A 12,051-nucleotide genomic window follows, 5' to 3' on the forward strand; every position below is an offset into this window, starting at 1 on the left:
ATAAAATCTTTTAAAAAATTAAGTTGTTTTTGCATCTTTGTGAAATATCATCTTGACATATTTATATAGATTTATTCCTGGGCTCTGTGTTCTGTTCCATTAATCAGTGCGTCTGTTCTTCTGCCAGTGCCACATAGTTGTGATTATTCTGTAGCTGAAATAAATCTTTTTTTTCAAAGTTGCTTTAGCTGTTCCTGTTCCCTTTTTTTCTATAGATTATTCATAGGGAATCTTCTCTGTAGCTACAAAAACATCTTGTTCAGATTTGGGTAGGGATTGTGTTAAACCTGTGCATAAATTTAAGGAGAATTGAAATCTTTGCTATGTTGAATGTTCTGATTCATGAACATCATTTGTCTCTCCTTTTTTTTCTTTTAAGTGGGCTCCATGCTGGGCCCAATGCAGGGTTTGAACTCATGACCCTGAGATCAAGACCTGATCTGAGATGAAGAGTCAGATTCTTAACCAACTGAGCCAACCACACGCCCTGTCCATTTATTTAGATTTTTATTTCTTTCATCAGCATGTGTAGTAGCTTTCGGCATGTAGTCCTTTGCATTAACTTATATTTAAATATTTCTTCTTTCTAGTAGATTTTGTAGATTTCCTGGGACTTCCTATGCAGACCATGTCTGCTGCAAATAGATACCATTTCTTTCTTTTTGATTTGTATACCTTTTGTTTTCTTTTTTTTCCTTACTGAAATGGCTAGAGCTTCCAACACTACATTGCATAAGACTCGTAAGACCAGATGGTCTTGCTTGTCTCCTATCTTAGAGAGAAAGCATTAAGTGTAATGTTACCTATAGATTTTTGTAGATGATCTTTATCTAACTGAGGAAGTTTCTCTCTATTCCTATTTTTCTGAGACTTTTCATGAATGAATGTTTAATTTTGTCAAAAACTTTTTCTGTACTAATTAATAGGATCATGATACTTTTTTTTGTTAGTTAATATGGTGGATTTACATTGATTGGTTTTCAAATACTGTAACCAGCTTTGTATCCTTGGAATAGATCTCAGTTGGTCAAAGTGTACCATTCTTTTTATATATTGCTAAATTTTCTTTTCTAATATTTTAGTAAGGATTTTTGTGTCTATGTTTATAAGGAATATTGTTCTGTAGCTCTCTGGTGTTTGGGCTGTTTTTCTTATGGATATAAGATTTTGGGTTGACAATTGTATTATGCCACTTTCTTCTGATGCACACGGTTCTGATGAGAAATTTGCTATCATTTTAATTGTTTTTCCTATATTGGGAAATTGTGAGTCTTGTCTCACTGCTTTCAAGATTTTTTTTCTTTGTCTTTGGTTTCCAAGTTTGACTATGATGTGTCTTGGTGTGGGTTTCTCTTATTTGGAGTGCATTCAGCTTCTTGAATCCGTAGGTCTTTTGCCAATTTGAGAAGTTTTCAGCTTTTATTTCTTTGAGTAATTCAGCCCTGCCCTTTCCTTCTCCTTTCAGGACTCTAATGACATGACTGTTCAATCTTTTGTTATAGTCGCATAGGTCCTTAAGGCTCTGTTAATTTTTTTTTCCAGTCTGTTTTCTTTCTGTTATCAGATTGTGTAATTTCTACATTCTGTCTTTCATTTGGCTCATTTTTCCCTCTCTCCTCCATTCTGCTGTAGAATCCATCTATTGAATTTATTTTATATTTTGGCTATTGTCTTTTCAAGTTCTAAAATTTCCATCTTGTTTCTCTTTACATATTATATCTCTTTCTGAGACTTTCTATTTCTATGCTTCAATTTTCTCCTTTCTTTCTTTTCATTTTTTAAAGCATGTTTTTAATTGCTTTTTGAAGCATTGTTTGAAGTCTAACTGGTTCTTGGTATGCATTATTTTTGTTAAAACTTGGAATTTGGGGTATTATGTTATGAAACTCAGGATCATATTTAAGCCTTCTATTTTAGCTAGATTTTTCTGACATGCTCTAGCAGGTGATTTGGAGATATTGCCTCATTACAGCTCGGTGGATGTTGAAATCCAGGTTCCCCACTCACCATCTTTTGGGTGAAGGAGCTCCTTATTACTGTGAAGTAGAGATGGGTGTTCTGGCTCACCATTAGGTATCCACTGACACTTCCCTGGCTGGGAGAAATAGGAGTGCCTCATTACTGCTTCCTATGTGGTTTCCACTGATACCACAGTGGGGGTGGGGAGAGGAATCTTGTTATTGCTGGGTGGTGGGAAAAGTTATGAGTCTCTACTAGGCCTCTTCTGATACCACCCCGGGTAGAAAAGTAGGGATATCTTGTTACTAGTAGGTGGGGATGTAAGTCCAGGATCCCCCAGTGTTCCCCACTAATGATGTCTTGGGGACATGACCTCATTACCACCTAGCAATGATGAAAGCCCCAGCTCCCTACTTGGTGGTCTCTGATATCACCTCAGTTTAGGGGTTGGGGTGCCCTGTGATAGCTTGGTGGAAATCTAGGCTCCCCCTGTAGCCTTTGCTGGTGGGGGCGGGAGTTAAGACACATTATCCCCCAATCCCAAATCCCACCCTGTGCTATTTGGCTGGAGTAGAGCTGGTATTATCTAAAGTTTTCTGTTTTTCTAGGCTGCAGTTTTCCTCATCCTTTAGCCAGAGAGGACTTCGTGGGGTTTTTGTTTGTTTATTTGTTGTTGTTTTGTTTGGTTGGGGGCTTTATATTGTTTTGTTTTTTGGTTTGCACTCATTGGAATTTCCAAGTCCTTTAGCCCCATTCATCCCCATGTTGTTCTTTGGGTAGAAAGGTCCCTAACTTGTTATAGTTCCATAGGTCCTTGAGTTCTGTTAATTTTTTTTTCCAGTCTGTTTTCCAGCTGATTTTTCCCAGCCTTTTCTGTCTATCTCTCAAAGTCTTCTGTATTTGTTTTCTATATAATGTCCAAGATTTTTAGTTGTACTTAGCAGGAGCAGTAGAAATAGTAGTACTTAATCTCTTTGGAAGCAAAAATCAACCCTGACTTTTAATACCACAAATTAGTTTTGCTTGCTTTTGTAACTCTATATAAATGCAATCATATGGTATATGTTCTTCTGCTTTTTGCTTTTCTCAGTCCATATTATGTTTGCAAGATTTATCTCTATCATTGTGTGAAACTGTAATTGTTCTTCTTTTACTGCTGTACAGTATTTCATTACATGAATATAGCATATTTTATGTATTCTGCTATAGATAGGTTATTCCCAGTTTTGAGCTATTAAAATTGTTCTGCTGTGAACATTTTTTTAGATGTCGTTTGTTGAATATATTACTATTAAATAAACATCGAGGAGTTGTCATCAGGTAAACCTTCAGGTTTGGTAGCTATTTCCAGTTATCAAAGTAGTGTATCAATTTACATTCCTAACAGCAACCTATGAGAGTTCCAGTTGCTCTACATCCTCACCAACACTTGGTATTATCTGTCCTATTATTTTAGCCATTCTGGGAATATGTTGTATTATTGCATTCTGTTTTAATTTGTTTTTACTGCTTGTTTGACTCAAGCTGAGCATGTTTTTACATATTTATTTTCCATTTGCATAAGCTCTTTTGTGAAGTGACTGTTTAAGTCTCTTACTCATTTTCCTATTAGACTACCTGACATCTTTCTATAGATTTTTAAGAATTCTCTATATATCTGGAGACATTCTTTTGTCAGATATATATAATATTCATCCTCACCAGAATACCTTATTTTACTCTTTGGCGTGACTTTTCCATCTCTAATATTGCCTTTTGATGAAAAGAAGTTTTTAATTTTAATGTAGTCCAATTTACTTTTTCTTCCTTAAAACGGAGCAGTCTTACATCCTATTTAGTAAGTCTTCTTCTATGCTAAGATCTTCAAGATATTTTTCTGTTTACAGTCTATCAGGAGTTGATTTTTGTGTATGATGTGAAGTAGAGGATCTGTTTATTGTTGTTGTTGTAAGTAGTCACCTTAAATTCTTCTTTTACATCATCCCTTACTTTATCATTTATGCTTTTTTCCCACAAAAAATTTTCTTTCAAGCATTCCTTTTCTTCCCCTTCATCCTCTTTTTCTTGAAAAATAAGTATTATCTTATTTTTGTTTCATAGTTGCATTTCTTTTCCTATTTCTGAAAATAATATATTTAGGAAATATTTTCCTCCTCACACAGCTCCTATTTTCTCCAGGTTGATTTTTTGTTTTTGTTTTGTTTCTGACTTTCATGGAAGGTACTCTCTTCAGACATCTTACGGTTCTGGATGGCTGCCCATATTTAGTGGCAAAACTCCATGACTCTGAACTTCCACATAAAGTGATTGGGTGGGTGGTTTAGTGGGGGAGGCTTTGGTGTCGAGATCCTCAGAGAACCTTACAGTTTCCTGCCTGGAGGATGATAGCCTTGCCAGCCTCTGGAAACCTTGTGAGGGAAGTGGGATGGGGGTTCGGGGCAGGGCTAAGATTTGGAATCAGTATGTATGTGTTCACTTAATGCCCTGTTTGCAGTACGGTACCCCTGCTCTCAACTCCAGCTGTTTCTGTACGACAGCAGAACCTGTTTTATTCTCTCCAGAGGGAAAAACACTCTAGTTGTCTGGTTTGACATGTGGAGTAGAGAAGGGCACTGAATGATCTTAGCTGGAGTTCAGGCTTTCAGTCAGCTCCATTAGCAGCAGCCTCCCCTTCTTGCCTCTACACACACACACACACACACACACATACTTCAACCTAATGTGACCAACCCATGAGACTTTGAAGGATTCAGAGTAATAAATTCTGTTACTGGCTTTCCCCACTGTCAACCAAGGTTTCAGTTTTCTAAGATCTACTAAGTTATTTACCAACGGTCTAATTATATTCTGGCTTCCAGAATCTTATTGCTCCATTTATGAACTCTTTAATTCTCTTAGCTTGGATTATGACTTTAAAAATGTGTGTGTGTGTGTGTGTGTGTGTGTGTTTATTTTAGTGGAGTTTAGGGAAGAAAGTCAGATGTGCTCCATCTTTCGTCTTCATTCAGACGTGTCATACAACTTTTATACACTGTAAAAACAAATATTTCTTTTAAGTTTGAGCTCAGAAATGAAATTAATTTAGAAAATAAGTCCAAAGGAGAGTTATTGTTCTTTTCAGATGATGAGATGGGATTGGAACTGCTGATGTGGATAGGGAGGGCATGAATGCTGGAAGAAACGTAAGTCTAGAACATTGAAAAAAAATCAGCTGGATAGCAAAAGACAGGATTTTGCTTTTCTTTGAAGTTTTGTGGGGGAAAACAGATTTTCCTTTACACTAAAGAAAACATGACTTGGGAACGAGATGGAGTTGGGGGTGGCACAACTTTCGGAATACACTAACTTCCACTGAATTGTCTACTTAAAATGGTTAATTTTATGTTGTGTGAATTGTACTTCAAATAAAACAACTGGTTAAACCTAAAAATAAGAAACACATGAACATTTTAAAAACTTAAAGCTACATTGACGCTTGTAAAACAACTACGTTGTGTTTCAGTGCCTCCCTAGCGGCAGTTTTTTAAAATGTTTGCAGGCCTGGTTCTGGAAGATTTTCAGCAGGTTAGTCTTTGTTTTGGGAAAAAGGGAGAACAAGATCTGCTCCAAGGGGGTAACAAGTGAAGTTATTCCTCTCTGGTATAGAAGGTGAAGGGAATTTCTATGTATTTAATGTATATACCTCCCACCTCAGAATTTGCTGAGTGCAGCTGGAAAATCTGGATGCCAGCAAGACCTTTGGACTCTTTAATTATCTATATAGTGGAAGAAAGGGAAATTCTGATGGAATGTGGCACAGTTCCTATAAATTTATGCCATTGATATATTGTTTATCTTTCATATGAAACACCCAGTTTTATAAGAAGGTTTAATAGCATTTCATTATCCAGAATGTAGCATTTGGCCATTGATGGTGGTGCATTAGCGTGTGCAGCTTAAAGCCATGATATTAGGGTTTGGACCTTCACTTTGCTACTTCTGAGTTATTGAAGCTCACCATGCCTCATTTTTCTCTTCTGTAACACAAAGAAAATAATAGGGATATTGAGATAAATATGAATTAACACATTTAAAGATTAAGTGTTGCCCTGCACAGAGTAAGCACTTAGTGAATGGTATCTGCTGTTGTTTTCTGATGTTGTCTTAAATTTCAATCCATAAAAGCACACCTAGAGAAACGTATGGAATATATACAACATAGAGAAACGTATGGAATATATACAACATAAAGACTGTTTCCTTACCAGGATACCTTTGTCATGGCTGTGGTGAGCACCTCCAGGTACAAACGTGCAGCTGACTCCCTCTTTCTCATCATATTTGTGGTTGTAGTTGAAAACTTATTTCTACCCTGCTACAGAAGCTGAACGGTTTTAGCTACCTTTATTTTCTAGAAGCTCCACGCTTCAAATGTGCAGTGGATTTGTTTGAAAAGTAAAACCAAGAAACTGTAAATACTATTTATTTTCAATTTTCTATATTTGGTTTAGACATAATCCCTATCATTTGTACACTTTCACCAGGAATCAATGAAAAGATTTGAGAATGAACCTGAGCTATAAACCTGCCATTAGAACATGTTATTAGTCAGTCAGTGGCCACAAAAAGTATTTGATTCTTTGAAAACTGTTTCTCTTTTTTAGTATTGTGTGGCTGTAAGTGATAAATAAGAGAATTTTCTCTCAACATTATTATTTTTAGCTGTAGTTTGAAACTCCTCAGCTTCTTGCAAGATGAAATTCTGGGTTTAAATGTTATTTTCATACTAAGCCATCTTTAAAATTTTACTCTGCAGATCAGCAGTCGAGATTCTGAAGGTCATAAAGTTTCTGATGGTGGTGGTAAGCCATGGCGTCAGATGATAAAGTCGCCATCTTAACCGATGATGAAGAGGAACAGAAGAGAAAGTACGTGCTCGCTGACCCCTTTAATGGTATTTCCAGGGAACCAGAACCACCTTCCAATGAAACGCCCACCTCCACAGAAACCAACGCTCTTCCTGAGGAGGAGATAGACTGGATAGAGAAACATTGTGTCAAAATAAACAATGATCTCCTTATATCCAAGGTCTTCTATTTTTTCTTCTACTCTGCATACGGCTCTCTTTATCCACTCCTGCCGGTGTACTACAAGCAGCTGGGGATGTCACCCAGCCAGAGCGGACTGCTGGTGGGCATCCGGTACTTCATTGAGTTCTGTAGTGCCCCCTTTTGGGGTGTAGTTGCAGATCGCTTTAAAAAAGGCAAAATCGTCCTCCTCTTTTCTCTTTTGTGTTGGGTGTTATTCAACCTGGGCATTGGATTTGTCAAGCCTGCCACCTTGAGGTGTGTACCAAAGATCCCCCCAACATCTCATCCCACTAACTCCAGTCACCTGCTGACCATCCCGCCAACCAACTCTTCCCTTGCCACGTCCCCACGGATGCAGGAGAAGAGGGCCCTGCTCCCTTCCACCTGGCCAGTGAGAGCGGAAACGGAGCCCAATGTCACAGAAACGGTCATCTTTTCGACAGCTCCGAACAAGACCAGTGGGCCCACTCTGCAACCTCAGACAGATGAAATTACGGATCATATTACGGACTTGACCTTGAGTCCAAGCACAACAATGCCTGCCTTCCTGGGAAACACAACCAGAGAGACAACCACCACTGTTGTCACCACCACCAAATCTTTACCGTCCAGTCAAGTCACTCTTGTTTACGATCAGCAGGAAGTGGAGGCTATATTCCTGGTGATCCTGGTCGTCGTCATAATCGGAGAATTTTTCAGCGCCTCTTCGGTCACCATCGTGGACACGGTAACGCTCCAGTACCTGGGCAAGCACAGAGACCGCTACGGGCTGCAGCGAATGTGGGGCTCGCTGGGCTGGGGGCTGGCCATGCTGTCTGTGGGCATCGGGATCGACTACACGCACACTGAGGTGCTCATCGACGGGAAGGGGTGTAGACCCCCCGAGTCCCGGAACTACCAGGTCGTCTTCATCGTCTTCGGGGTTCTCATGACCGTGGCTTTGGTCGTCGCCACGCAGTTCCGGTTCCGCTACAACCACTTCAAGCCCGACGAGAGCCAAGGGAAAGAGGAGATCCCTGCGGCGGACAGGAGCAGCTCCACCGAGTCCTCCGAGGGGACACCCGCCGGCCCGGGCCGCTCGCCGGCCTTCAGCTTCTGGGCCTTGGTGCGGCTGCTGTGCGGCGTGCGCTACGGCTCGGTGCTCTTTGTTGCCTGGTTCATGGGCTTCGGCTACGGCTTCGTGTTCACCTTCCTCTACTGGCACCTGGAGGACCTGAACGGGACCACCACCCTCTTCGGGGTCTGCTCCGTCCTGAGCCACGTGTCTGAGCTGACGGCCTATTTCTTCAGTCACAAGCTCATCGAGCTCATCGGGCACATCAGGTAGGAGCGCGCTTCTCTCGCTGACACCCCCCCCCCGCCCCGCCCCGCGCCCCTGCGGCTGCCCCCGGCCTTCTGCAATGACCGCTCCCGGGAGCGCATCTAGGAAAATCGGTTTGTTTGGGGCCAGGGCTGGAGTGGGAACCTGGCTTGGTGTAGTTCTTCCTCCTTCAAACGGAAACTAAAGGAAGGAAGTAACGAACCTACTTGGGTGACGTGAACCCGACACAAGATGCTGCCTCTGGCTGCGCACAGGAGGCTCGGGTCACTGGCTTTGGTGCAGGAGCCCTAATTCAGGGAGCTGGACTGGCCTCCAGCCTGGAAGGGCCCCTGGTCCCGGGCATCTGTGAAGAAGTTTTTGTTTGTTTGTTTTAAAGATTTTATTTATTTGACAGACAGAGATCACAAGCAGGCAGAGAGGCAGAGAGAGAGAGGAGGAAGCAGGTTCCCCGCTGAGCAGAGAGCCCAATGCGGGGCTTGATCCCAGGACCCTGAGATCATGACCTGAGCCGAAGGCAGAGGCTTATCCCACTGAGCCACCCAGGCACCCCAGTGAAGCAGGTCTTAAGTGGGTAGAGCAGATTCGGTTCTTCCAGCTTCAGTTCTCGTCCGCCTCCCGCCGACGCAGATCGGGCTTGGATCCGTGGTTGATAAGGATGTCAGTCGTGTCTAAGGAGGCCGGAGCCGCCATAATCGCTCAGCCATGATGCTACCCGAGGAGATTCTTTGTTTTTTTCCGACTGTTACATCCATCTCCGCATTTTTGTCTGCCATGAGCACATGGGACATGTGAAAATCTTCCTCTCACCTCAGTTTCCCCTGGCATCTACCAGTGCCCAGTGTTTCTTCTGTGATGTTGCTCACTTAACGTTTGTCTGAAGTTGACCATACAGTACCTTGCTTCCTGTCAGTCCTCCTGCTTTGCGGTCGGCTGGAAGGCTTAGACCCAGCTACCGTTGAGTGCTCTTATCTCAGAGAACAGCACGGCAGGTCTCTCCCTAAATTTGAAATCGCTGTAACTGAAAGAAAGCAACCATGTGTATCTGTGTGTGGTGATGATCAAGTCGGTCTCTGGAAAATTGAAGGAATAGATACGGACAAGATTTAAGAAACAGTGATTTTTCCCCCTTTCCTGTTGACTGAAGATTTTAATTAATTAATAACTTACATCATTTGATTTAATTTAAAGCTTCAGCCTACAATCACTCTTTTTCCTAAACAATCATGAATATTGTTTTCTTGTCTGGTTGGTTTTGCTTCGGGAAGCTGTGTCCTCCTGCTTTTGTTTCTCAAGTCTTTGACCCCTTTGTTGTCACTAAACAAAGTCAAGCATTGTGTGGATGGTTCCCAGACCCACAGGGTCCCCAAGGCACAGTCAGTGGAACCAATGTGAAAAAAGAGTCTTGTAATATCAGGGGCTTGGAATGTCCTTCAACTTTGTCCAGGTCATGTTTACATTCTCTGAGCTTTGTGGATTGACCATGATGCATGTAGACATTTCTCTTCAGTTCAAGTATATGAGGGGCTCCTCTCCTCAATGAAGCAGGTTTTTTAAAATAAATATTTTATTTATGGATTTGTCAGATAGAGAGAGAGAGAGAGAAAGCAAGCAGGGGGAGCAGGAAGCAGAGGGAGAATGGGACTCCATCCTAGGATGCTCTGATCGTGACCCGAGCTGAAGGCAGATGCTTGATCAACTGAGCTACCCAGATGTTCCTCAAATAAGCACCTTTAAAATCAGTCATTTGTTCCCAGAAAGGGACTCAGGTCTCATAAGTGAGCAGAGTTCCTAGATATCATGGTTTAATCAGTCACTAGCATTAATTGAGTACTGACTGTGTACAGAATATGAATATACATTCTATTTTCAAAGAAATAGTTAGGCTCTTCTTGTGCGCTGAGAAAAGGAAGTCTACTTTTTGTCTTTGCCTTTTGTCTGAGGTGTATATTTTCATGATAAAATCCTAGCAGTTTTACTAGTAATTTTGGTAAGTACGTGAAACTTATATTTTTTTTTTCCTTTTTCTCCTGAGCATTGTTAATTACTCATTGTTTAAAAACCTACAGCTCAGGGGCATCTGGATTGTTCAGTTGGTTAGGCGTCTGCCTTCGGCTCAGGTCATGATCTGAGAGTCCTGGGATCAAGGGCCATCACTGGACTCCCTGCTCAGCGGGGGATTCTGTGTCTTCCTCTTCCTGTGCCCCTTCCCCTTGCTCGTGTTCTCTCTCTCAAATAAATAAAATCGTAAAAAACAAACAAAGAAAAAAACCCTACAGCTCATTCTACTTTAATTTTCTGGTTTTATATACAGAAAACATCTTCATTTTGTTACTTAATGATGTGATGGAAGAAAAAGGCTCTGTGGTCACATTGTTGTCCCAAGGGTCTGCTGGGATTCCGTCAAGTTGTGGTCATTTATCTCTTTTGGATTTTAATTCTGTCCATTGAACATATTATCTGAACTACTTTTAAAAGATTCTCTTAGTGGGACGCCTGGGTGGCTCAGTTGGTTAAGCAGCTGCCTTCGGCTCAGGTCATGATCCCAGCATCCTGGGATCGAGTCCCGCATCGGCTCCTTGCCCGGCAGGGAGCCTGCTTCTCCCTCTGCCTCTGCCTGCCATTCTGTCTGCCTGTGCTCGCTCTCTCCCCTTCTCTCTCTCTGATAAATAAAATCTTTTTAAAAAAAAAAAAAAAAGATTCTCTTAGCTGGCCTGTGATTATGCCCACTATTCAAGCAGAACAGGTAGGTTTCTTTTGGTAAGAATTTGGGGAGCCCAGTCAGGTGGTGGCGATTGAGATTTGAGGCTTTGAAGGTGTGATGATGACCATCTGAACTTCTCACTGGAGCACAATCAGACATTAAAGAGTTGACAAAGGGAAATTATCTTTCCATGATTGATAGTCTTTTATGTTTCCCTTATAGACTCATAAGGAGGGATCTGTCTGTGGCTTTTATGTATGCATGGATGGTTTTTCAGTATTCTGTGACTGTTTTATTAGGAGCTTGTTTTCAGGAGTCAGTGCTACCATAAAAATTAGAAATAGCCTCATGTGGTCAGAAGTAGATTTGCCACAACTTTTTAAATATGGATTCATAAGAAAAAATTATACCAGAAAATAGTTTTTTAAAATAGCATGTCCAATTTTGAAGTACTTAGTATTTTAATAGTTACACAGTTGGGGCCCAGTTTTTCAGGGAATAAACTATACACACACACATGCAGAGACACATACACGCACAGAGTAAATGATTTCTGTTTTTGATCTTTGATTTTGTCCTTCTCTGGAAAGTGGCTTTCTCAGGCAAGTAGGATAATGCTCAGTATTTCCACGCAAAAGGTAAATTTCTTTTGATGTGAAATCACGAGACTTTGAAATTTATAGCAAGTATATTTGTAGGCTAATTTATGTAGAGATGATAATTAGACTTATTTAACTAGAAATGTAAGTGTATCTTAAGGGTATATTTATGCTGCTGAATGTTTTAACAGTCATGAGTAGGGTTGTGGTCAAAATGCATTACAGTTAGTCATGTGTAAATTTGTAAATCATTACTATCGAATGTTGCACCATCATCTATTATTTGATTGAAATTTATTTATATTTTAAAGGACACAAAAATCTATTCAGTCAACTTGACTTTGCCCTAAGATTCTTATACTCAAGGTCAGTTTTGCCATGAAGATATTTACTGATGGGGTA

The 12,051-nt window shown here is 40.8% G+C and overlaps 1 protein-coding gene across 8 annotated transcripts in view; it reads left to right on the forward strand.

The window, feature by feature from the left end:
* The window catches only part of MFSD6 (major facilitator superfamily domain containing 6), a 70,150-nt gene that overhangs the window by 17,636 nt on the left and 40,463 nt on the right, over positions 1 to 12,051 (forward strand). For all 8 annotated transcript variants that reach the window (XM_004763400.3, XM_045086491.1, XM_045086492.1 and 5 more), the window contains exon 2: positions 6,755 to 8,351. In XM_004763400.3, coding sequence (XP_004763457.1) covers positions 6,808 to 8,351 — 1,544 coding nt within the window. In that variant the 5' untranslated portion in view covers positions 6,755 to 6,807. The remainder of the gene's footprint in view (positions 1 to 6,754; positions 8,352 to 12,051) is intronic.

The sequence above is a fragment of the Mustela putorius genome, unplaced genomic scaffold, assembly GCF_011764305.1.
Source record: "Mustela putorius furo isolate JIRA1106 unplaced genomic scaffold, ASM1176430v1.1 tig00000992_pilon_pilon_pilon, whole genome shotgun sequence".
Classification (NCBI taxonomy): Eukaryota; Metazoa; Chordata; class Mammalia; order Carnivora; family Mustelidae; genus Mustela; species Mustela putorius.